We start from the raw sequence: 26,903 nt of genomic DNA on the forward strand, positions 1-26,903 counted from the left end.
GACCCCCCGTGCTCTCCGGCCCTGACTGCAGCTTCGTCTCCTCTCTTCTTCCTTTAAATCAGAGTGCCAGCCTCCCTGAGAGGTTGTTGTTTTTTTTTCCATTTTCCATGTTTGAGAAACATATAAGTAGCATTGCAGGTTAAACTGCTTTAATAGAACTCATATTTTAAGCATCCTAGGAACACTCATTTACTGATCATAAAAAAAAGATATCTTACAAACTTTAAAACATTTTCACTCCTTATTACTCTTGTGCCTCCCACCTGCCCACTGTCTCTTCTCCATCTGGTGCACCTGTCTTTCCTGCCTTTTCGTCAAGGCTCAATTCTAGTGGCCATGCTCAGGACAGCCATTGTGGATCCTGGATCTGGCTTGAGTCTTTTGCTGAGTAGCCCCTAGCTCGGCGCCCTTTCTCATGCCTGGAGCTGTGCCCCAGTGACTGTTGTTGGCTGAGTGTTTGCCTGATGAAGAAGTATAAGCCTCTGGAGGGCGGGGACCCCTGTGTCTCGGTAGCGAGGATCTGCTGTAGCGAGTGACTTCAGGTGCTTGCTGAGGGAGGAAATCAGGTGTACGTTCAGACAAGGTCCCTTGGTATTGTTGAGGAAACTAAGTATTAATGAGTGGCAGCTACAAATGATATCCTCTTGAAGAAAAAAGGACAGTATGTGCTTTTACTTGACTCAGCAGTTTCACATCAAAGATTTGTCCCAAGGAAATGCTCAGAAATGGGCTCAAAGATTTATATACACAGATGGCATTCACTTTCTTATTTAGGGCATTGTGCATCCTTTAAAAGTAACACTGCAGCAGAAGATTAACACAATGATTTGGAAATATATTCTTGATAAATTAAGACAAAAAAGTAGATTACAGAAAAAGTATCCCAATTTTTAAAAACAATGAGTGATAACAAAAAAAAGGCTAGAAATGTCTATTCTAAAATTGTTGTAGTCATTGTCTTTGGAAAATTAGGTTATGAGTAGTTTCTTTTCTCCCTTTGTGTATCTCTGACTTTTCTTCAAAGAATATGGCTACTTGTTAAATTTGCAACATTTTTATGTGTAAATAGGTTCCTGATATTAAAAAGTAAACCAACTTGTAAAAATCAATAATGTAGTAAAACCTCACTAAAACTTACATAGCTTTGTTTTAAGTTTTGAGATAATTTAAGAATTTTGACTTGTGTTGTGCTGAGTTTACTTACTGTAGACAGAGATGGTACACTTTATGAATAAATTTGTAACACAGGTGAGATTGCATCATAGTGTATAAGGCAGGTCTTATAAACCTGATTTTGCAGATAAAAATGAAGCTTGTAGAAAAAGTAATTTGCTCAGAATTTTACTGCTATTGAGTGGAGGTTGGAATCTGAACTCACTAAAACATTTCCTTTTATTGACAGTACTGTACTGCCTGCGGGTCTGTCACTTCTCCCCAGGACACAGTTGGGGGATTGACCTATTGATTGAGCAACTGCTGAGTACCTACGTCAGCCATGCACCAGTTTTCTGGATCTTGGCCCCAGCGGTCACAGCCTGGGTCCTGGAGGGCTCTCCAGGACCTCCCGAGTCTGAACATCTGTACCTAGACTTACAGTGTACATGTGTACATCCTGATAGGTGCAGGCTTTCCATTTCTCATTTGAATAGCTTCTTCGAGATGCCGTGTGGAAGAAGAAAATGTTCTGACACTTGCTGAAGCAGTAGGGAAGGTTTTACCTACGATGATTGCAGTAGGGGTGTTCCATGAAGAGGGAGAGAAGGGGCCCACCTTTGAACACAGAAAGATGCCTGGCGATCGGTAGCCTGCCAGCAGAGGGAGAGGGGTCTGTGCGAACCAGGCAGATGAAGCATTTGATCAGATCTTGAGGGTGGTCATGTACCAAGGGCGTGGGTTTTCTCCAGACAGACTCAGCAGGATTCTTGCTGAAACTGGACTCAGCCAGGGCGTATATGGAAGTTCAGGGTTGAGCCCTTGTTGAGAGGAGGGCCTAGAGGGACCTGACTGAACAGGGGAACACCCTTTTGGTGGTTTGATGAATACTGGCTGGAGAGCCTCTGAAGCTCGGACGCCGGTGCAGGCGGCCGCCACGCGTAGCTTGGAGCTTACTTGTTCCCCGGTTTGTGCCTCCGTGAGACTCGCAACCCCCGAGCGCACAGGCCTGTCCCGCGTGCTGGGGTGCGGTAGGGTTTCGTTCCATGGAGTTTTCAGTTCTTGTTCTTGCCTTGCTGTGCTGAGGGGGGGGTCCCTGTTTTTAGTATATGTGCTGCCGAAGCGAGCACGAGGGGGGATCCCTGTAGGTTTCCCTTTGTAGGTGAAGTTGGTGGGAAGCCAGGGAAGGAAGCCCCACGTCCAGCTCCTAGGGGCCTCCCTGAGGGCCCAGCCCAGCCGTCATGTTACCAGGGAGGGAACACCTAAGACTTGGAAATGAAGCAAAGAAAAGGGAGGACTGTGTGTCTTGTCACCGTTTTGGACCATTATTTAACAGATTCACCCACGATTGTTTAGTTTTCTAACCAAATGTGTCTCTCTGACTTTGCCACTTACTCTAAGATTAGAGCCCAGACGCTGGTGTTTCCTGTTACTTTATGGGTTTCTGTCTTGTACAGATACAAAGCATTTCTGTCTGATAAAAATAAATCCAAAGGGTTTGGTTTCATTGCTCTGTAGGACTTCAGCCTAATTTTCTCCAACTGAAAAGAGCTAACCTCAGTGAACTCTGGCTCTTCTGCGCCCTCTGAACCGGCGTTCCCTGCACAGACTCCCTCGTTAATTCACGTTTGCACGGCTTATCTTTTAGCCTTTAGAAATTGTGCTTTGACACTGCCGGATGCCGGTGCTTTAAGGTGGCCAGAGCTGCTGCTACCAATTGTCCTTCTGCAAACGCTGATCTCTGGGTAGGAAGTGTGTCCCCCCTCCCCTCCCATCTGTGGGCTGTCTCAAGTTCATTTGTCCCTGTGTCCAGAGGGACTCAGCCGCTTCTGTCAGTGGCAGGCAGGGCGATGTGTCTGTGCTGAGGCGCTGCACTCTTAATTTCTCCAGGGTTCATTGTCAAAAGACTGTGATTGAAGGAACTTCTGGACTTCTCTTTCCTCTTCTCTCTACTTCCTCGTTTCCTGGTCACCAGTGTGTTGGGACTGGTCTGGCTCTGTAGGGGAAGCTGTTCCCAGCAGGAGGCCCCTGCCCAGGTGACACTCTCTGGACGTGTGCACCTGCTGCTCCATAAACTTCCCGGCACTGACGCCCTGTTTCCCAAACCCGGCTGTCCACTCCTGGAGGGCAGGGATGCTGCTTCCTACTCTTTCTTTGCCTACAAACGGAGTCCATAAACTTGTCGATTTCTGGTTCTTTTCATATTTCTCCTGTTCATCGCTTTCTTTTATTCATTTATTTGCAAGTGCTTACTGGGCCCCTGGCATGCCAGTCACAGTGCTGGCTGTTGGGGTTGTGACAGAGTGACATCATCTACCCTGAGGAAGCCCACATCAATGGAAGTGATTCCCAGATTGTATTTTGGGGTAGAAGACTCCTATCTTGTGAGACATGTGTTTTCTTTCTAAACCATATCTGGATAATGAAAGTTTTGTGTGTATATACATGTATATGTACATATGTCTTTGTAGTCATCTTTAAAACCACCTTTAAAGAATGAAAAACCTCAGTATGGTTGGCTCCTTGGCACAGTCAGAAATCCGCAAACGTCTGGCTCCCCCAAGAACTTCTGACGGCCTGCTGCTGGCGAGGAGCTGCGCGGCCCGCCATCAGCTCACACGGTTTGTGCACCCCGTGTGACGTATGCCATGCTCTTACAGTACAGTACACTGGAGAAAAAATATTGTTAAGAAAATCATAAGGAAAAGATGAATATTTATGATACTGAACTGTATTAAAAAAAAATCCGTGTATAAGTGGACCCCTGCGGTTTAAACCTGTGTTCAAGGGTCAGCCGTATAAAGGCTTTACAATAAAAGGCTTCACCAAAAAAACCCTTAAAGTTATTTAAAATGGTAACATCCTCAGAATTTAGTTTCGTAGCCATTTCATTTCCCATGAGTGTGGGCATCTCTCGAGGGGTGGGTGGCGGAGCACCAGGGCTGAAGGACCGGAAGACACTGTCCAGAGCCCCCAGCACGTCCAAATCTTTCTTTGTAAATGCCATAGAAGAGCACACTGTAACGTGACATTCCTGAGGTAATCTGTGATTCAGAATGTGAGAAATTGGCAGTGTGAAAGAGGAAAAACCCCTACATGTTTCATTACAATAGTGAGCTTTTCACTACTGGGTGGGAAAGGAGGAAAACATTTGAATAAAATCAAAGCAGAGGCTGAGCCTGACTTCTCCCAAAATAAAGAGGAGAGTGTTTTGAACAACTCAGTGTTGTCACTTGCTGTTTTAGTAGAAAAATGCTTGAAACAAAAATCCCTTTTTATTGGTGAGGGAAGGCAGCCAACCTGAATGTGGCCGAGCCGCCGCACAAACGGGAGCCCACGTCTGTGTGGGAGCCGGGACCGAGGGCAGGTTCTCTCCCGCTCCAGCTTGATGTCCACGTGCGTCGTGAGCGGGCCAGCGACTGAGCAGGAGCCCCCAGGCCAGCAGCGGGCTTGCGGGGGGGGGGGGGTCCATCAGGTGCCCAGCACCCCCGGCGACCACGGTGAGCGCGGCGGAGTCCCGTGTCATCGCGCAGAGTCCGAATCCGTGAGATTGCCCTTGGCCCAGGCGTGGAAGGCCACGTCAGTAAGCCGTGCAAATCTGCTTTTTTTCTAAGCTAGGCCCAGAATCATGGCCTGCAGGCTGTGCGGTCTAACATTGTTCCTGTAATCCGTCCCGACCACCCTTGTGTTCTTCCATTTTCTTTCCAGACCTGGGCCAGAATACTGTGTTGGAGTATCATGAGAGAAACCATCTGGCCTCAGAAATACCGTGTAACCTTTGTAAACAGGGTCTGCACCTAGAGGCCCAAACTGTAGAGCCACCTTATAGCCGAAATAACCATGAAGTCGTGTTTGGGCCTCAGACGCTTATACCTTGGTCATGTCCCCAGAGTCAGTGCTATGAGCGGATAGTTCTGCAGTGGTTTGGGGAATATTTAATAACTTAATGAGCAAGATTTCTCTAAATTGCAACATACATAAATGTGTGAGATTTATGTCCACTCCATGTTTATATATTTTTCAATATTTATGGCTGTTAAACAGATATGTAACTTCAAATTCCACTAGGGGCCAGTGTCCATTAACAGGCAGTAAATTCTTAAAAGATGGTCCTGTGTGAGGGTACTTTTTCTCAACTTAGTAATTTGCGATGTCTTCACTTGTAAAGTAGAGCTTACAGTGTTACACCTGTTAGAGTTGTTTTAAAGACTGGAGGTTCTGTGTGTTGAGTGCCCAGTGCTGTCTGGTAGGAGGCGAGCGGCGCACCGCGAGCCCCGACGTCACGGATCCGTGCTGGCAGTGGATGGCACCCCTCCACCCTGAGCCTGAGAGGCATCATTTGTCCTCCCCACCCCACCCCCCCAAGAGCAATTTGTGTAATAGGCACTTTTTGTTTATTCTGTCAGTGGGTGTGAAACCCTGATGAGTCTTAAAGAAAACCAAAGTGAAAATCATAGGCCATTAAAATCAACGATGTCATCATGGAATTTTTTCTGACCAGTGACAGGCAGATGTTACTACCCATTTGAAAAATGTCATTTATCACATCCTTTATTATATATAGGACACCTTATTTTTTATATAAGATTCCCTGCTAAGGATTTTGCCAGATTTTCAGTTTGAAGTCTTTGAACTACTTTGTCAGTTTTTGCATTTTTTTTACGTTTATTTATTTATTTTGAGAGAAAGCGAGTGAGTGGCCATGGGGGTGGGGCAGAGAGAGAGGGGAAGAACAAATCCCAAGTGGGCTCCCTGCTGTCAGCACAGAGTCCAGTGCAGGGCTCAGTCCCACAAACTGTGAGATCATGACGTAAGCCATGGCTTGAGCCACCCAGGTGCCCCTGTTTTTGTATTTTAGAGTGGGCAGTTTTCCATTCAAAGCCAGTAACCAACTCGGATGTTACAAACATTTGGCATAGTGAAGTTTCCAGATATGGTACCAGGTTTGACACCTTTATTCAGGTATGCTTGATAGCTAGTCAACCGCTGACTTACAGTACACAATTTACTTACTAATGTACAGTTAGCCTGTGTTCACCCGTGAAACCATCACCACAATTAAGGCATATCCATCACTCCAAGAGTTTCCATTATGTAAATCCCTCCCTCCCACCTGCCCCACCCCAGACCATCACTCTTAGTGAACTAGAATTTCTTATAAATGGATCATATGGCATATATTCCTGTTTGGTCTAAGTTCTTGCACTCAGCAAGATGGTTTTGAGAAACATCCATGTTACATGTGTTCTTTGAAAACTGTTACCCTTTATTAATACTTTTAATACACATCTTAGAGGACTGCTACACTGTGTTGTCCTTACGAAGGCCGACTCAGGTGACTCATGCTTAGGTTAGAGTTCCTCTTTGTCTTCAGTGAAACTCTTTAGGCTTTTAACCAATAGTCATGTTCCATATCTTGTTAGTGCCTAGACTGTTTTGAAAATAGAGAGTGAATATTAAGTATTGTCTTATGTTTATTTACTTTAAAAGTAAATAAACATATAGTGATCATGCCATCATTACCACTTTATTTTCCTTTCCAGGTCCTTTCCAGGAGCTCAGCTATGGGTGTGAGAGGTCTGCAGGGATTCGTGGGCAGTACTTGCCCACATATATGTACAGTAGTGAGTTTCAAAGAACTGGCAGAACAGCACCGAAACAAGCATCCTGGATGTACTCCTACCATTGTGGTTGATGCCATGTGTTGTCTCAGATACTGGTACACTCCTGAATCTTGGATCTGTGGTGGCCAGTGGCGGGAATACTTTTCTGCTCTGCGGGATTTTGTTAAGACTTTTACAGATGTTGGCATCAAGCTGGTATTCTTCTTTGATGGCATGGTGGAGCAGGATAAGAGAGATGAGTGGGTGAAACGAAGACTTAAGAACAACAGGGAGATCTCCAGGATTTTCCACTACATCAAGTCACACAGGGAGCAACCTGGCAGAAACATGTTCTTCATCCCCTCGGGGCTGGCCATATTTACACGCTTTGCTTTGAAGACGCTGGGCCAGGAAACTCTGTGTTCCTTACAAGAGGCTGACTATGAGGTGGCCTCGTACGGCCTCCAGAATAACTGTCTTGGCATTCTTGGAGAGGATACCGATTACTTGATTTATGATACCTGTCCCTACTTCTCAATCAGTGAGCTCTGCCTGGAGAGTCTTGAAACTGTCATGCTCTGTAGAGAGAAGCTCTGTGAGAGTCTGGATATCAGCCTGGCAGACCTCCCTCTTCTGGCCTGCCTGCTTGGCAATGACATTATCCCAGAAGGCATGTTTGAAAGCTTTCGGTACAAGTGCTTGTCTTCCTATACCTCTGTAAAGGGGAACTTTGACAAAAAGGGGAACATCATCTTAGCGGTAGCAGACCATATATCCAAAGTTCTTTGCTTGCATCAAGGTGAGAAAAAACTAGAAGAGATGTTACCTTTGGGACCAAACAAAGCTCTTTTTTATAAGGGTGTGGCATCTTATCTTTTGCCAGGACAGAAATCTCCATGGTTTTTTCAAAAATCTAAGGGTTTAGTAAGTTTGGACAAGGAGGTGGGGTCCATACATTCAGACCCTGAATCCAAGCAAGAAGTTCCCATGTGTACAGACTCTGAAACTAAGCACGGGGTTCCTGTGTGTACAGACCCTGAATCCAAGCAAGGGGTTCCTGTGTGTACAGACTCTGAAACTAAGCAAGGGGTTCCTGTGTGTACAGACCCTGAATCCAGGCAAGGGGTTCCCGTGTGTATAGACCCTGAATCCAACCAAGGAGTTCCCATGTGTACAGACCCTGAATCCAAGCAAGGAGTTCCTGTGTGTACAGACCCTGAATCCAAACATGGAGTTCCTGTGTGTATAGATCCTGACTCCAAGGAAGGATTTGCCCTGTGTACACACCCTGAATCCAAGCAAGGAGTTCCTGTGTGTACACACCCTGAACCTAAGCAAAGAGATCCCATTTGTACACACACTGAAATCAAGCAAAAATCACCTCTAGGTGCAGACCCTGAATTTAAGCTAGAAGCAGTTATATGTACAAACCCTGAAATTAAACAAGAAGACCTTGTGAATATGGAGCCTGAAGTCAAAGAGCAAGTAACCATGGTTTCAGACCCTGAGATCTTAAAGGTATGTGGATGTGCCCCCCCAAATCCACTGATGGATTTATCGTGAGTATTCATTGACTCCTTGTAGCTGTTAAGGCACTGTGGGGGGCACAGAACAGGACTGTAGCCATGTAGTTAAGAAATATGACGTAATGCATAGGGAAACTCACATTTATAAAGCATGTTTGATATTGGTGCATGCCTATTCTAGAAGAGGATTCTAGGAATTTGAAGGAGAGATCACAGTGGGTTAAGTACAGAGAGAAGTTACTGAAGAGGTAGTTGTGGAGCCAGACCTTCCTGAGAACTGATACTTGTTCTGAATGGGCCTGCCTTTGTTGCTTTGGGGCATGTGGTAGAACAGTAGGCTGGAGGACAGGCTCTGAGGGGAGACATGAGGGGAGAGGTTGGAAAGGGTAGAATGTAGCCAGATTGGGAAGATTAGTACATGCCCCATTAGGAGTTTGGACTTAATTCTGAAAGTGACATAGAGCTCTTGAGGGTTTTTCCGGAAAACTGCTATTTGTTTACCACCTGTTATGTGTGAGGTTCTGTGCTAGGTGGGTTGCACATGTTGTCTGCTACCCACAAACCTTCTGCTGTTCCTGACAAAGTGTCACCATCTTCTGTCTAGGTACACAAGTTACAAACCTAGGAATTATCACTCCCATTAATTGTTCACTCTCCCTGTCTTGTTACTTGTACCTAGTCAGTGTCACCACCCTAGCATGCATGGTGTCTGGTCTGGATTACTCAGGAATGGCTCACACTCCTCCGTGTAGACTTTGTCCCTTCCAATCCACTGGTCATGCTGCATACAGAAGTGAAGCCTTATTCCGTGACTCTTCGGGTGGGAGCAGCAGTCTTATGCAGGCCACGGCCTGCCATCACCTCACCACTGCCCCTCTCTAGCCTGGTCAGTCCCTTGTCTGTCATGGCCCCGCACATGCTCTTTTGCCTCTTGGGACCCTCCCCTGCCCCTGTGCCATTTCATGGCTACTAGTCTTTTCTGTCACAGCTGGGTGTCACTCACTCAGAGAGGCCCTGACCGACCACCCGCCTGCTGCGGTGCATGCCTCACTGGAATGTGCTTGTGACAGTGCCGTGAGGGCAGGGTCTTGTTTGTGTCTTTCACTGCTGAGCCCCTTGTGTCTGTCACACTGCATCTCATAGTAGCTGCTCACTGAATCTTGAAGGCAGTATTCTTTTCTCTCCTATCTTTAGGGCCTTTGCTTTAGTGGCTCCTCCCTCCGTCCTGTACAACCTCATGGGTTCTCATATCTGAGAAGTCCTTCACCTCTCCTTCAGTCGCATACATTGTAGCAGATAAGTTAATTTATCAACATAAAAAATTATGGTAAAAAGTAGAATGCAATATGTACTTTAAGAGAATTACAGGTGAAAAGTATTAAGGAGTTAAAGTTACCCTACCTGGAGGCATCCTGAAGTACTTCATGGAAGAAAAGGAATGTGGGTTAGAAGTTGGAGAGCAGGCAGACTCTGAACCCCAGGTGCGCGTGCGCCTAGACAGGAGGCGCGGAGAGGGGCGGCGTGGGGGAGAGGCTGTCTCTCAACACAGGATTACAGGGCACCCGAGCAGACTTGTTGCTCACAGTGAGGAAAATGGACAGAGAAGACCTAAATCTAATTTTGCTTAAATTTATTTGGTTTGATTTTATCATGAGGTTGGATGTAAGGAAGCTAGTTTAATATGGACCATGCAGAGACGATTCTCCACAGCGCAGGTCTCTGGGGTCGTTTCTGGTTACCGGAGGGTGTTCTTCATGTCACACGGCTCTGTTGCCTCCCTCCCCACGTGAGGACTCGGTTGTGAGCCGGCTAAATGACACTGTCTGCAGTCACACGGCTAGGGCGTGGCAGACCCCAGGTGTGAGCCCCGCCTCCGACTGCAGGTCTGAGCCTTTACAAGATCCTGTCTGCGGTTCCCTGCTCGCGTGGAGGGAGCTGGGTTGTGGGCAGTCCTCTAGAAGGGCGAGCACGGAAGATTCGTCAGGGCCCACCCTGCTCCTACGCTCCAGCCTGGCTTCAGGGATAGAACCTGGAGCCGCTGTCACACTTTGCCTGAAGGACAGGACAGGGAAAGGCACACGGGCAGAGGGATAGCAGTCCGGAAGTGGAGCCCGCAGGGTGCCTCAGTGCCTAGAGGGGGCCAGGCAGCCCCGACGGAACCCCTGCTGGCACACACTGCGCCACTCTGGGCTCTCTGCTTTTCCCGTTTTGACCTGGCCCCTGCTGGTTCCTGACTGGCAGTCGTTTCCCAGGTGTGTATGGCCATAGCCCCGTTAGGCAACGGGAGGTGGGGTCTGGTTGGGAGCAGAAGACAGGGTGACCCTTGAGGTGAACTGTCATGGGAGAGGGGCTTGTAAAGTGTGTGTGGGGAGGCCCAGAAAAGGGGTACATTTTCGGGAGGCGTAGTGAGAATGGGGAAGGATTGAGCATTCCTGAGGAACAGTGGAGGTATCCCACTGTGACTGCATTGCAGCCATCTCTAGGACGTGTGTTGGTGTAATGGGAAGGGGACACCAGAGCCGGTGAAGATCTGTAGCAGCCATTCCGATGCTTTGAGGAGGGTAGTGACTGGACCTGCTTCTAAGAACTTGAGGGCGTTGATGCTGTGGAGGGCAGGTGGAGAGGGGAGGAAGGGGCTGAAGTCAGTCAGAGCCGTTAGTCAGAATGCCTGGCATCAGGCCGACAACACGCTGCATGGCAAGTCTGATAGGCGACCGGGAGTTTGCGGGTGCGGGAGGAGTAAATGACAGTTTTGAGCCTAGAAGCCCCAAGGAAAAGAAACACAAATACCAGCTTGAGGTCAGGAGCTTGAGGGACAGTTACTCGATTTCTGAAAGCCTAAAAACACTGGCATGTGAAACAAGCCTGTTGATTTTTTTTCTTTAGAGGTTACTGTTTTGTTTTTAAGGAGGAACCAGTTATATTTGAATTTTGAACAGATTGCTAGAGCACATCACGTCCAGGCAGAGAGCTACCTGGTGTACAGCATCATGAGCAGCGGGGAGATCGAGTGCAGCAACACCCTGGAGGACGCCTTGGACCAGGCCCTGCCCAGCCAGGCTTTCGTGTACCGCCCGGTGCGCCAGCGCGTGTACTCCCTCCTGCTGGGGGGCGACGCAGGTGAGCGGCCGTGCCCTCCTCGGGACCCGGGCTCGCTGGAGGCGGAGTCTGAGTGACGCGGGATGTGTTCTTTCAGGACACGACACAATTCAAAAGGGTTTTGTTTCTCTTTAAAATCTGTGATTGAGAATACCAGTCACATCTGTACCACATTAAGGGGAAATGCCATGGGAGCATCTCTATCTAATTAGTAAACAGTTGATCATTGCTCATTAAAAGAAGAGTGCTTTGTTTTTATAAAATGTTATATTTTTATTCCTTAAAAGGATTTGTGTTTTTTAAAAATGTAAAAACCCTTTCCTTCTGCAGGAGTGTAGGGTGTGTTGTTTATTAGAAGACAGTGCCTGCTTACTCCCCCCCCAAAATGTGATTTTCATGAAATGATTTCATAAAATCTAGTACATCATTTTTTTTTTAATTTTTTAATGTTTGTTTATTTTTGAGAGAGAGAGAGAGAGAGAGAGAGAGAGAGAGCGAGTGAGCATGAGCAGGGTAGGGGCGCAGAGAGAGGGAGACACAGAAACTGAAGCAGGCTCCAGGCTCTGAGCTGTCAGCACAGAGCCCGATGTGGGGCTCAAACTCATGAACCACGAGATCATGACCTGAGACAAAGTCGGACACTTAACCGACTGAGCCACCCAGGTGCCCCTAGTATATCATATTTTAAAATATAAACAAAATATCCCTTTAGAGTGGTTCTGTTTTTTCCCATCAATATTTTCATCGTGCAGCAGCAATAGTTGTGTAGGGAGAGGCCTGTCAGTGGCCAGAACAGATCGTTTGGGCGCCTTCAGTGCCAGTCATAAAATAATTAGGGCCTATCGATCTCTTTTTGGAGTAGTCTGGGGGGCATTGCAAGTGGAGAAGAGCAGCACATGTGGTGACCCCGTGTGTGAGCTCCTGCCTGCCAGGACGGGCCTCCTGGGGCGCTGCTGTCGGACCTGAGAGTGCTGGGATGAGGGGCGGGGCCTCGCGGGCTGTCGTCAGGCCTGGAGATCGAAGCGGTAGGGTCCCAATAAAAGTGTGTCTGTGGTCCTTTTGCCTAAACTCCATTATTTCCAAACACACCAGTACAGTGTTGTGTTAATATTATTCTGTTATTACAGAGAGCAAACATCTGTGTGACTTAAAGGTGCTGATAGGATTGTCAGATTAAAATGCTATACCTGTTTTCTTTGGTGGGCGATCGAGTGGCAGAGTTCTTTGAATCCGGTTTTATTAGATTCCCAGCACTGCCTAGGGCATGCTCCCTTTTCCATGGGTGCTATCAGGCTTCAGAGGCTTATGGAAGACACAGGAAAAATGCTTATACTAATTTAAAAACAGAAATATGTCTAGTCCTAAGTTTATGGAATAAACTAGACATTGTTCCAGTCTTTTCTATTTCTTTTTCTTATGTGATTCTCTCTCCATATTCTCTCTTAACATGACTGATTTCACACTGATTCTCAAGAAAGAGTATCTGAATCATGAAAAACTTTTTACATTATGGAACATTTCTCTGGAATTGTTTTTAGAGTAGTTTATTAAATGAAGTTGCAGTAGATAAACTCATTAACTTAAATTCAGACTTTGGTAGTGTGATTTATTTGTAGCCATATTGATAACTTTACTACATAACCACAATAACAGGAAAAATTCCTGTGAAGACAAGAACTCATCTTCACAATTGATCTTTACTTTTTTTCTTTTTCAACTTTTTGGCCTTCTACATGAAGTTAAGATTATTAGGACGTTACCTGGATGGAACTAGAGGATATTTGCCAAGTGCAATTAGTCTGAGAAAGACAAGTATCATATGACTTCACTCATATGAGGACTTTAAGATGCAAAACAGATGAACATAAGGAAAGGAAACCAAAAACTATATAAAAACAGGGAGGGCAACAAAACATAAGAGACTCTTAAATATGGAGCCCAAACAGAGGGTTGCTGGAGGGGTTGTGGGGGGGGGATGGGCTAAATGTGTGATGGGCATTAAGGAAGAAGCTGCTCCTGAAATCATTGTTGCACTGTATGCTAACTAACCTGGATGTAAATTAAACAATAGATAAATTTACTTAAAAAAACTTTATAAGGAGGTGAACATAAAATGTCACTATGGCCAGTTCACTTTCAGGGGTGATACCGGAGCATGTTTTGTGTGCTTTGCTCCCTCTGCTGTTACCGCATGTGAACTTGGGAGCGCTGGGTGTTCTGCAGGTGCGGCCCCAACAGTCGTGTTAATGGGGCGATTCTCCCAGCTTTCTTTTGACTTGTACTTGGTTCTTGAGAGAAGAATGTTGGAATCTGCAGACGTTAGTGTGGATGTTTTTATTATTCTCTCAGTTCTGTTAGATTTTGCTTCAAATATTTTTTGAAACTTTTTAAAAAGTTTTATTTTTTATTGATTTTTTGAGAGATAGAGAGAGAGTGCATGTGCGCGCAAGCAGGGAGGGGCAAAAGAGAGGGAGAAGGAGAGAGAATCCCCAGCAGGTTCCGGGCTGTCAGTGTAGAGTGCAACTCGGGGCTCTGTCTCACAACTGTGAGGTCCCGACCTGAGCCAAAATCAGGAGTCAGGTGTTTAACCGACTGAGGCCCCCGGGCGCCCTGCTCCAGGTATTTTTGAACTTACGTTGTCAGGTGCACATGCATTGAGGATTGTTATGTTTCTTAAGGAATCGGTCCTTTTAAAATTATGATATTTCCCTTAAAAAATATCTGGTAATACTCCTTGTCTTAAAGTTGGCTTTGTCTGATGCTACCATATACATCTTTTAAGTTATCACAATTTGCCTTCAAATAGTATGATACCACATTGTGTGTGATTTGAAAACCTCAGAGCAGTAAACTTTCATTTTTCCCATCATTTTTGCTATTATTGCTTTATGTCTTCTGTATATTTTTTAAACATTTTATTTTGGTTTTTTGGGTTTTTTTTCTTTAATGCTTTTTATTTATTTTTGAGAGACAGAGAGAGACAGTGCGAGCAGGGGAGGGTCAGAGAGAGAGAGGGAGGTAAAGAAACTGAAGCAGGCTGGCTCCAGGCTCTGAGCTAGCTGTCAGCACAGAGCCCGATGCGGGGCTTGAACCCACGATCCGTGAGATCATGACCTGAGCCGAAGCCAGACACTTAACCGACTGAGTCACCCAGGCGCCCCTAAACTTTTTATTTTGAAATAATTATACACTCATGGGAGTTAGAAAAATAGTGCATCGACTTTCATGTACCTTTGCCCCAGTTTTACCCCCAAAGATGATATCTTACATAGTAAAGTGCATGTTAATTCATTAGTATAATTTTTTTTTAAGAGAGAGAACATGGGCAGGAGGGGGGCAGGGGGATAGAGAGAGAGAGAGAGAAAGAGAGAGAGAATCTAAAGCAGCCTCCACGCTCAGTGAGGAGCCTGCCACAGGGCTCCCCTGCCTGGGGTCATGACCTGAGCCAAAATCAAGAGTTGGACACTCAACCAACTGAGCCACCCAGGTGCCCCACATTAGTATAATTTTTATCACTCTTACTGTTTTTTACATCCACTCATCTGTTTGTATGTGTGTATAGTTTTATGCAGTTCTGTTCTAGGTCAGGATACAGAATTGGTCCCTCACCACAGAGGGACTCTTCATGCTGCCCTTCGTGTCCTGCCCTCTGGCCCTACCCCCATTGACCGCGTGTCTGTCCTCCATCTCCATATTTTGGTTATTTTGAGAATGCAGAAATGGTTGGTCATGCCAAGAATATTACCTATAATGTGTACTCTTTTGAGATTATGCATAGGTTTTAAATCCCATAATATGTGATTCTCATTTTTACTTTAGGGGTTGACAAACTTTTTTTGCAAAGGGCCTGATGATAAATACTTCAGCCTTTGAGGGCCCCTGTGGTCTCTGTGACCCCGCCCTGCTGCTGTCGCACACCTGTGACAGCTGGAGCTCCCAGAGTTAGCGGTGTTTCGGTGACATGGAATCCACTTCTCTCCTGTCACAGAATTAGAATTTTTATATTATCTTCTTGTGTCACAGAATACACTTTTTTTGATAATTTTCTGAGCATTTGAAATAATATGAAAAGATTATTAGCTTTCAAACTGTATAAAAACAAGCAAGCCAGATTTGGCCCATTGGCTATAATTTTCTCACCATCATCTCCAACAGTAAGTTGCCTTTGAGAGGAGTTTACAAATGAAAAGTGTTTTATGTCTACCATTTCTGGCGTAGATCCAGATTTTCTTTAGTATCACCTTTCTTCCTTTAGAGAACTTGCTTTTAGATTTCTTATCATGCTCATTTCAATTTCCTGATATTTTTTCCCCTGAAAATATCTGTTTTTCAAAAGTGTAATTTTGCTGTATATAGGATTTTAGAGATTTCTCTCTGGCTGTTTGTAAGATTTCTCTCTTGAGCACTGGTTTTCAGTAATCTGTTTAAGCTGAGCTTTGGAGTGGTACTCTCGGTGTTTGTTCTGCTTGGGATTCTTGAGCCTCTTGGATCATGGAGTTTATATTTCCCATCAGATTTGAAATAAAATGAGCATTAAATCATCAAACATTGTTCTGTGTCTCTCTTGCTTTCACCTTTTACTCTGGGCCTCCTGGTTACATGCATGATTTATAGCTCGTGTGCTCCTTACACACCAAGGCTTGCTTTTAAGCTTCTTTTCTCTGTGCTTCAATTTGAGTGGTTCCCGTTGTTTGGTTTTCAAGTTTCGTGAGCCTTTCTTCTGTAACATCTAATCTACTGTAACCCATTCAGTGGAATGTTAATTTCAGATACTGTGTTTTTCAGCTGCGTTTTAAATATCTTCCATTTCTTCTTTTTCCCCTGCCTTCATGGTTGCCCTTAAATCCTAAATTTATTTTTATTAGCTGTTCCAAGTCCTTGTCCACTAACTCCATCAGCCCCATCATTTCTGGGCCTGGGTCTATTTACTGACTTTCCTCCTCATAAGAAGGCCGCAGGTTTCTGCTTATTTTCATCTATTTCTGCTTTTCTCATGTCCATTGTGTGTAGACTGTAAGCTAGAAGATTTTGGATCTGTAAAGGGTATTGACTTGTGGTTCGTCAGGCAATTAATTTACCTGATCCCTTAAACTTTACACTTTATTAGGGTAGGTCTGTGGGAATGTCACTCTAGAGCTGGGGTGGCCCTGCTCCTGAGGGTCGGCCTTCCTGGGCTGTCACCTGAGTGCTAGGTGCCTGATGAAGTCTCTGCACATTGGCCATTAGGATTCTGATGTTGTGGAGTTCTGTGCAGGCTCTGGTGGTCGCTCAAGGGGGCTGGTCAGTAGTTGTCTTGTCTAGCCTCCCTGAGTTTTTCTCTGAACACATAGAGCTCAGTTCTCAACACGGACCTCAAGGGTACCTCCGGGCAGATTTTGGGAGCCCCTTTCTGCATAGTGCCATCTCTTTGCTGTTCTGTGTTACATTCCCAGATGTCCTCACAGTCTTGATCTGCAGACTCTGTCTCCTCATCTCAGGGGCTTTCTTGCTCTGCTGGGCTCTCCCTCCCTAGGCTGCAGTCTGCAGAGTGCCTCTGTCCAACTCAAGAATGCAGTGGCTTCAGAAATTTGTCCAGCGGTGCCTGGGTGGTGCAGTCAGTTAAGTGTCTGACTCTTGATCTCAGCTCAGGTCATGATCTCACGGTTTGTGAGTTCGAGCCCCACATCGGGCTGTGCACTGATGGCGCCGAGCCTGCTTGGGATTCTGTCTCCCCTTCTCTTTACCCCTTCCCTGCTTTCATGCACCTACAAAATATTTTTCTCTCTCGAAAAAAATAAACTCTCTCAAAATAAATGAAAAACTAAAAAAAAAAAAAAAAAAGAAGAGAAAGGAAATGTGTCCAGATATAGAGGTGTTGGTGGGAGGCCTGGTCAGCAGCTCTGCCTGCACCTCGGCGACCTCCCACCCGACTCTGGTATCAGAGGTGGTGATGAGGTCATGTGCTAGTGTGGTTCTAGTTCCTTTTCTGGTGACTTTTTTTCCTCTGCAAGGTTTTAATGATAGCCTCTTTATCCTTTATGTTTACAAAGTTTTCTCTTCTCTGTTATCTCTGTTTGTGTTATTAGAACTGCTAATAAATGGATGTTTTACTTCCTGAGATGATATTCTGTATTTCTTAGTCTTCTAACTCTTGGTTTGTTTCTCCTACACTGTGGTAACATTTCACCACCTCGTTGTCAGCCTGTGGAAGAGTCTCCCTCTCCGCTTCCTCCTTCGTCGAGGCCGGGCGCCCCAGTGCGCCCACCGCCTGTCTGCTCTCTGCAGATGCTGTCTCTCTGCCGGCTCCTCCTCAGCAGTCAGATTTCTGCGGGGACCCCATGCAATGGCCCCTGCTCTCTGCTCCGTGTGGGAGGTCCTCAAACTGCATTTGACCTTTTTACACCCAAGTGATCCCATTCACTTGCATTGCTCTAGAAACTGTATCCATGTTGACAAATACCGCTTTTATTTTTTCTAGCTCAGGCCATTCTTCTGATCAATTCTATTCCTTATGCCCTTAAAAACTAATTCCCCCAAATTCCTCCCTTACTCGTTTATCGAAAAAGGACCGTGTATTTTCGTTCTGATCTTATCACAGTTGTTCACGGGCTCGTCTGATGTCCCCTGTCCCCATTGGGTGTCAGCCAAGCTAGCAGAGACCGTCAGGTGGCATTTTACTGTCCCCAGAAGATTCTTGGTGTAAATTAGGTGATTGATAGATATCTGATTTTTGAGTGTATGTTTAAAATAAGACCTTTTCAGGAGTATTTCCACTTAGCAAAGCTTTCCTTAGAAGAGGACTGTAAGGGTAGACTTTCAGACAGAGGAGGAAGAGTAATGAGCCCTCAGGTCCCATGAGGGGAGCAGCCTTCTCTGAGCCCAGCCTGACCAACAAGTGGGAGCCACTTGACTAGAGTGAGATTTAGAACCAAGAGTGCCTCCCCTCCACAGGTGTAGACCCTGGGCACCAGAACAAAGCTCTTCAACTCACACAGCTGCCAACAGTGGGTGTCTGAGCCAAAAAGCACACGCACTGGACCAATAGGTTGGCACTTCAGAGTCCCCCGTTCGGGGTACAGCTCGGATGGCTGGTCTGTTGGGAACTCCGGCTTGTCTGATTGTGTTGGGGTGCTTGGCTGGCAACTCTCTGTGTATTGTGTCTGGTCGACTATGCTGTTTAGACAGCCCGGTGTCATGGGCCCAGATGGGGAGAAACTGCCACCATGCCAGCCTCTGCCCATCCTACCTTCATACCTAGTCTGACTTTTCTTCAGGTTCTGACTGTCTCCTCATAAGAAGCTTAGCACTGGCCACTGTGAAGCCTTATAAATTTTAGGAAATCAAAAAAACCCGGGAAGATGCCAAGGCAAACTGTGTCCTCCTTGACCCCTCCTCAGGCAATGAGGCTGGGAGGAGCCCGGCGCGCAGGCGGCTGTCCACGGTTTGGGGTGGCGGTGGCACTCTTCTCTCGCCATTCTGCCCTCCTTCTCCCCCAGCACCGTTCCAGGAACCCCTCACAGCTAGAGGAGGCTGGTGGTCTCAGGGTGGGGCAGCCGGCCCTGCAAGTAAATAGTCACTGTCCAGGCCACCAGCTCATTAAAATCCTAGATATGTGTACACAAAAAAGTATGTTTGGGCAATTTTTTAACTTTTTCAGGACTAAGGCCACATATAAGCATAAATTAAACCAGCAGCATTAAAATATTACAGAACCATAAGGACAGGTGTCTTTCTTTAAAAGTCTGAGGATGTTCTCAAACGTGGAAATCCCAGTAATTGAGAGGTTGCGGTGGACATCGCTTCTCCTCTCTCCCCCTTGCCTGCTGCTCCCAGCACAGGCCTGCGGAGCAGGTGCGCAGAAGCCAGGTGGGGTTTCCCTGGGCACGGGCTGCCAGGGTGGCGATGCTCCCAGAAGAGACGTCTTCGTTCCACACAGAAGGCCGTACCCCGTGGAGCCACATGTCTGTCCTTTGGGAATAGCAGAAGACCGAGTTTGATTATGTCTTTCTTCCATTTTCCGTAGAAAATGTTACAAGCTTGAAGGGAGTTAAACTAGTAGAGAACTTTTCTCAAGTTCTTACTTTACTCCTTGGCATGTGCAGCCTGGCAAGACGAAAGTTCAAGAAAATCAGCCTTTTCTTTTGGGAATTACCAAACTCAATTTCCTCTTCTCTTTTTCTTGATTTTTAGGCATTTAAGATTATTTCATTTCAATTCAGGCACACCAAACTGTTGCATATATTACTGCTCTAGTTTTAAAGTGCAGGCCAGATTAAAACTTCTGAAATTTTGTTTTCCTGCTTAAACAGGGTTTTGCTTTTTATAATTTTTAAAGTTTTTAATTGAAGTGTAGTTGACATACAATGTTTGTTAGGTGTACAACACAGTGATTCCACATTTATATAAATTAAAAACGACTCAGCATGTTAAGTGTGGTTACCATCTGTCACCATACAGACTTATTCCAGGATTGTTGACTACCTTACCTACACTGTGCTTCCATCTCCGTGACTTATTTATCTTGTAACTGAAAGTTTCCTTCTTAATCCCCTTCCGCTAATTCATCCACCCTCCTCCCCCCCGCCCCCGCCTCTTCTCAGCCAACCACCACTTTCTTCTCTGTATTTATGAGTCTGCTTATGTTTGTTCATCTGTTTTGTTATTTTTAGATTCCACGTACAAGTGAAATTATATGGTACTTGTCTTTCTCCATCTGGCGTATTTCACTTGGCGTGAGACCCTCTGTGTCCATCTTTGTTGTTGCAGCATTTCATTCTTTTTTATGGCTGGCTGATATGCTGTGTGTGTGTCAGGTCTTTATCCCTTCGCCTACCGATGGACCTTGGGCTGCTTCCGTACCTTGGCTGGTGTAAATAAGGCCACCACAAACATAGGGGTGTTGTCATTTTGTTAGGGAAATTACCTGGAAGTGAAATTACTGTATCACATGGTATTTATGTTTTTAATTTTTGAGGACCCTCCACACTGTTTTCCATAGTAGTGCCAGCAGTGTGCATTTCCACCAAGAGTGAACAAGGGCTCCTTTTTCTCAACATCCTCACCAACACTTGTTGTTTTTGTCTTTTTGATTCTAGCCATTCTGGCAGGTGTGAGATGGTATCTCATTGTGGTCTTGATTTACATTTCCATAATGATGAGTGATAATTGAGCATCTTTTCATGTGTCTATTGGCCATCTGGATGTCTTCTTTGAAGAAATATCTATTCAGGTCCTTTGTCCATTTCTTAATTTGATGGTTTGCGTCTTTGGTGTTGAGTTGTAGGAGTTATTTATATATTCTGGATACTAACCCAATATTGGATATGTCATTTGTAAATATCTTCTTCCATTCAGTAGGTTGTCTCTTGGTTTTGTTGATGGTTTCCTTCACTGTGCAGAAGTTTTTTAGTTTAATGAAATTCTAATAGTTTATTTTTTGCTTTCATTGCCCTTGCCTCAGGAGACAGATCCAAAGAACTATCACTCAGACTAACGTCCAAGAGTTTATTGTCTGTTTTCTTTAAGGAGTTTTATACAAAACCTCTAAAATTATGTGGAACCCCAGATAATAGGCAAACTATAGGTTTTTTCCAGCAATATCTATTTCTTTTAAGAGGATCTCAGGTAACACTTAGGTCTAGCTCGGGTTTTGGAAGGACTGCGGAGTTTAACTGTGTCTATAGGAGGGATAATTTGAGTTAAAAGTGAAAATGCTGCCATCTGAATGTTTAGGTTTGGAAAAATCATTGTCTAGACTACAAGGCTTAATTCTTGGTCAATGTCGACAACACTTTCTAGGTGCCGTGCGCTGTCCTAGTAGGCTCTCGTGACAGAGGAAGGAGGTGAGGGCGCAGCTTGGGTGTCCTGTTGCCCCACAGCTCACAAGGGGAGGAGCAGAGTGCCAGAGGGCCTGTGGAACCCACACAGTGATTTAATGCTCCTTTACTTGCCTTGCTCCTCAGAAAAGTACTCATTTTAATATGTCCGTCACTTCCTGGATCCTGGCCCACAACTTAGGGAGTGAAAGTTCAAATCAGCAAGGCTCCTCTGGCTAGTTAATTTGTTACATAATAAAAATTGAGGGTTTTCATATTCAAGCCTCTGCATAGTCAGTAGCTGACAGGTACCGCCATTCTAAGCATCGTGGTTCACTCTTGTTCCGTGACTGAACTGTGCGTTCAGTGAAACTCATTGGATTTAAGTCAGTCACCTTAAAAGCAAAAGCTTTTGTTCTTTGGTTGGTTAAGAGAAACTTTGTTAAGAGTTAATGTGGACGTAACTAACCTCACCATCCTAAATTACGGAGAAAAGAAGGAATTTGCTGTCTGTGTTGATCTGACTTTTGGAGAAGAGGGAAGCGGTGTGGCCGCGGCCCAGGGTGTGCCCTGCGCACAAGCAGGGCCTGGAGAGCCTGTTGAGCTGGTCTCCCTGGGCAGCTCTTCCTGGATTGTAGCTGAGGAAGTGACTACTGTGTGGCATTTCTCTTGGAATATTTGTCCAAAAGCTGACTACTCTAGGTCTTAATAGGAAAGGAAATCAAAGAAAATCTATGTGGTGGTTAAAGGATCGGTGCCTATCATGAAACTACTTTCTTCTCCTGTCATTTAGAATTAAAACTCCGAGAAGTCAACCCCAAACCCTTATATTTAGAGATTTGGAGCAGTTTTAGATGAAAGATGATCTAAAATGTGGTTTTATAAAAGCTTCAGTACTTTCTAAGGAGACAGTTGTTAGAGGCGGCGTGTGACTTGTGTGAGTGCCCTCATCCAGCGAGGCACTGAAAGCTGGTGACGTTTGTCTTGGGTGTGAGAGAATGCTCTTCTTTCGGAAATAGCAGCTGAGAACACCTTTCACTCAGCTGAGACTGTTTTTCAGTGTGATGAATACCTTGGCCGAGAGGATTACACAGAAAGCGGGTTGGTGTTTGTATTTGTTTTTTAGCAGCCATAAGAATACTATTCAGATTTTTTTTCTTTTTCTTTTTGTTATGTGTGGGGTTTAGGCTAAGTTGAATGCATTCATTAAAGTTAACAAGCATATGCCCCGGGACCCTGAAGACGACTCACTTCTGGTACCAGGAGCTCGATCGAGTGGGCAGCGGGGCGAGTACGCAGGCGTGTGCAGTGCCCACCAGAGAACCGCAGTGGGGAAGCACCCAGGTCTCAAGTGGAGGGAGAGTGGGAGAAGCGGTGTGGGCATGCCCACATGCAGCGGTGAGAAAGGGCATGGTGAGGTGGAGGACAGGAGGTACCCCAGCTGAGGAGCAGGATGTGGGCCAGAGCTGGGGTCCCCGGGGGCCCAGCCAGGCAGCACACGACCCCAGGGGCTGGTGAGCCAGAAACCCAGGCAGCGCTGTAGGCCGCCGCGTGCAGACCTAGGCGAGGACACCAGGGCGGATGGGGTGCGGTGGGGCAGGGGCTGGGGGCTCACTGTGCTCCCAGGTCTGCACTCTGATGCTTGTACCTTGGGCTGTTACTGTGCAGTTTTCATTAGGGTGAGCAGCCTGGTCTAACTTACATTGTTTTAAAAAAAAAAAAAAAAAAAAAAAAAAGCATAAACCCAAAAGCCTGCATTTACATAGAGAATGGCATGGATGGGGTGAGTCTGAAGATGGTCTAATCAGGGCTGAGCTGTGTGGGGATGGAAACCAGACCTCAAAGGGTCAGGGGGTCAAGAGGGCCCTGGGGGAGGGGAGGCAGGCGTGGAAGCAGGAGGTTTGGATGCTGGAGAGACTGCAGCCTGGGGACCCCAAGCTAGGGGAGCATTTGGAGTAGGAGAGCCACCTTCCACCTTTGTTCACGGAGTAAGGTAGAACAGAAGTCAAACTGAAAGAGATAGACTGTGAGTTGGGAAGAGCAGAGAGAGAAGACGACACAGACTCTGAAGCAGGCTCCACGTTCTGAGCTGTTAGTACAGAGCCCAACGTGTGGTTTGAACTCATGAATGTTGAGATCATGACCTGAGCCAAAATCGGACACTTAACCAACTGAGCCACCCAGGCGACCCATAAACTGAATTAAAAAAAAATTTTTTTAATGGTTTATTTCTGAGAGAGAGAGACAGAAGACAGAGCGCAAGCAGGGGAGGGGCAGGGAGAGAGGAGACATAGAATCTGAGGCAGGTTCCAGGCTCTCAGCTGTCAGCACAGAGCCGGACATGGGGCTCAAACCCATGAACCACGAGATTATGACCTGAGCTAAAGTTGGACACTTAACTGACTGAACCACCTAGGTGCCCCTAAAGTGAATTTTTTTAAAAAATGTTTTATTTATTTTTGATACAGAGAGAGCATGAGAGGGGGAGAGGCAAAGAGAGGAGGAGACACAGAACCAGAAACAGGCTCCAGGCTCTGAGCTAGCTGTCAGCACAGAGCCTGATGCGGGCCAGAACTCACGAACGTGGGATCTGACCTGAGCTGAAGTCGGAGGTTTGACCGACTGAGCCACCCAGGCGCCCCTAAACTGAATTTTTAATAGCAATTAATAATCCAGCATACAGAAGTGCCTGTTTTGTTTTTTAGCATTAATTAATTAATTAATTAATTTAGAGAGCATGCGAGCACACACAGAAATAAGGGAGAGGGTGGAGGGGGAGGGAAAGAGAATCATAACCAGGCTCCGTGGTTGGTGCAGAGCCCCACATGAGTCTGGATCCCACAACCCTGGGATCATGACGTGAGCTGAGGTCAAATTGAATTCTAAACCAACTGAGCCACCCAGGTGTCCCCAGAAATGCCTTTGTTCTATATTATTCCTGCCAGCTTTTTGAATGGTCTAATGTAATAGTGGTCTTGATAGTTTCGTGAACTAGGGAGCTGAAGACCAGAAAGGACTGTCCTCCTCCCGGTTTTCACTGAGCGCTATATGGAGCAGGGGGAGGCGTGCAAGGAAGGATGCCCTGGGAACCATCGAGGTGGCCCCCTCTGCCCTCCATCACTGCCTGCGTGCCCCAGTTATCCTGCCGATTCCCCCGCCTCAGAGGGTACTGTTCTTGTTGAAATGAGATTGGAGGGTAGGGAACCAATTGTTGGCCTGAGGTGCCTCTCAGTGACCTTGGATGTGGGAATGCGCTGTACTCACCAGCTTGAAATTGGCCCCCGGTGGAGCTGGGTGTGTCCCGCTGTTCACCTGGTGATGAATGTCGGTCCTCGCGCACCTGCTCATCCAGCTGTCTCTACTCAGGAGGCGCCAGCACCTGCCCCACTGTCAAGGAGTGGTTTGTGTACTCTGGGAACCCGCTGAGGCGCCCGGACCTCGTCAGGCCTCTGCAGATGAACATTCCAGGTACAGATGGCTTTGGTTTCAATAAATCACACGTTTGTTCACCATATGATACAAATCCAATGATGGATCCATCGTGGAAACACTTTTTTCTAGAACTGCGCTTAAACTAATTTCCATTTTAACCCTGGGCCTAAGAGGAGTGTGTGTGTCTTATAACATTCAAACACAGCTGGAAACAGTCTGGGCCAGTCTGCTGCCTGACTGCCTCTTCCCACCTGTGCCCTGTTCACAGCCCACACTAGGGAGAGCGTGCCGCCCCAGGAGGAGTGTGGCTGTGGGTCTGAGCCCATGGCTGCCGGGTCTGCAGGCCCGTCCCTGGTTGTTGCTCAGTGAACACCCACTGAACTCACAGGGCTGGGCTCTTGACGTTGTGCTTGAGTCTGCTCTGTCTCCTCCCTAACACTGGAAGTGTGTTTTGATGAACTGCAAAGGGAAGTTACTTCAGCTGGAAAAGTAAGTTTTCCTTTTGTGAGTGTTACCTTAAAACCCTTGATGGGAGGGAAGGAAAAACAAAGTCCCCCTAGAAATTAGCTGAAGTCCTTTCTTCCTGCAAGTTCTTGGTGCCTGGAGCACAGGTTTAGGACTAGGGGGATGTTCTATACCAAGGCAGGTCCAGGAGGAGGAAGGGGAGAGGTTTTATTTTTAGTTTCCCTCGCCTTGTCAGAGAACAAATACTTTCTAAAACTTTGATGTTCCGTTTTTGTATGCATTAAATTCTCATGCCACTATTATTTCCATCACACAGGCCTGTAGTTTACCAAATAAGGATGTGTGCACTGCAAAGTATTTTTCTTATAAATGGAATTGTACTGAGGGAGAAGGTGAGGAAAGTTACTATAGAGAATGTTTTCTTATTCTCCCAGTGATATATTCACACCTAAAAAGGTCCTTATCAAAAAAAATGAAGATGAATTGACATTTGTTTTTATAGCCAGAAATATTTTGAAAGGATAGCGAAAATAATTTTTCAGAAGTGTTTTATTATTTCCATCTTACTGTATCTTTCCAAAAATAATATGAAAAGGGATTATTATAGTTTTCTTCATGGTTTGAATTAAAGAGACTATTTGACTCTTCATCATTATATTATGAGTTAGTTTTAAACGCCACTCCCTAACATGTTTTAATAAACTCTGGAGGTCATAAAATTGTCACGGAGACTACTTCTGGGGCTAATGCAAAAGGTCTTCTCAGCACTGCTGGACCCACAGGTTCTGCTTGTGAGACCCACGCAGGGCGGTGTGCCAGGCTCTGCTCTGGCAGAGGGCCGTGTGTGAAGGCACACTCATCTCCCATTGCCAGTGACCTGGATGTGATCCTGAGCTTTCGTTGCTGATAATTTATATGAGTGACTCTGTTTATGCTTATGTTAATAATACAAAAATGACAAGATTTTAAATTTATTTTTGAGAGAGACCGACTCTCGAGCAGGCTCCACTGTCGGTGCCGAGCCTCCCCCGGGCTCCATCCTATGACCCTGGGATCATGACCTGAGCTGAAATCAAGTTGGACACTCGACTGACTGAGCCACCCAGGCCCCCTGCTTTTTTCTTTTAAATTTTTTACAAGATTTTTAAAATAGTAAATACTTCTCTCTATCCCTGAGGAAACATGCCAAACAGTTTTTAAACTAGAATGGAGGACCAGACACCACCCATGTTTCTGTCACAGGCGTTTTCCCAGCGGAGGCCGCATGTTGTTAAAAGCCCGGGGGCCCTGGCCGGCGCCCTCCTTCCTGCCGCAGCGGAGCCGGTGCCTCGCGTGTGGGTGCGGGACGCAGCCCAGGCCGGGCCGCCGGTGTTGTCGGCCACAGAGCGTCACCTCGGGCGCACGGCTGCTTTTCCTTGTTCTCCTGAGAGAGTTTCAGGCAGGTTGTTTTCGCAAATGTTAAGTGTTTGGTGAGTCTGCTGATAGAGAGACCACCGGGTTCTTCTATGAAAAAAGGCTTTCTTCTAACAGCACGTTGGATTTAGCTTGCTTTCTTAAATAGTAGAAATAAAACAAAAATCACAAGATACTTTTCAACAAAATGGAAAGGAAACGGGAGCAGAAAATTGCAGAGATTACCTAAAAAGAAGGAATTACTATTTTTTTAAATTTATAGTTTATTGCCAAGCTGGTTTCCATATAACACCCAGTGCTCTTCCCCACAAGTGCCCTGCTCCATGTCCATCTCCCCTTCCCTTTCCCCCTCCCCCCTTCAGCCCTCAGTTTGTTGTCAGTATTCAAGAGTCTCTCATGATTTGCCTCCCTCCTTCTCC

The 26,903-nt window shown here is 46.0% G+C and overlaps 1 protein-coding gene across 13 annotated transcripts in view; it reads left to right on the forward strand.

Moving 5' to 3' along the window:
* The window catches only part of FAM120B (family with sequence similarity 120B), a 92,339-nt gene that overhangs the window by 4,906 nt on the left and 60,530 nt on the right, over positions 1-26,903 (forward strand). For 3 of the 13 annotated variants that reach the window (XM_029944741.1, XM_029944743.1, XM_029944742.1), the window contains exons 2-4: positions 6,696-8,273; positions 11,221-11,401; positions 24,541-24,642. In XM_029944741.1, the coding sequence (XP_029800601.1) occupies positions 6,717-8,273; positions 11,221-11,401; positions 24,541-24,642 (1,840 nt within the window). In that variant the 5' untranslated portion in view covers positions 6,696-6,716. The other 10 variants (XM_029944749.1, XM_029944750.1, XM_029944754.1 and 7 more) reach the window with 8 other exon arrangements.

Source organism: Suricata suricatta, chromosome 7 (assembly GCF_006229205.1).
Source record: "Suricata suricatta isolate VVHF042 chromosome 7, meerkat_22Aug2017_6uvM2_HiC, whole genome shotgun sequence".
NCBI classification, from domain to species: domain Eukaryota; kingdom Metazoa; phylum Chordata; class Mammalia; order Carnivora; family Herpestidae; genus Suricata; species Suricata suricatta.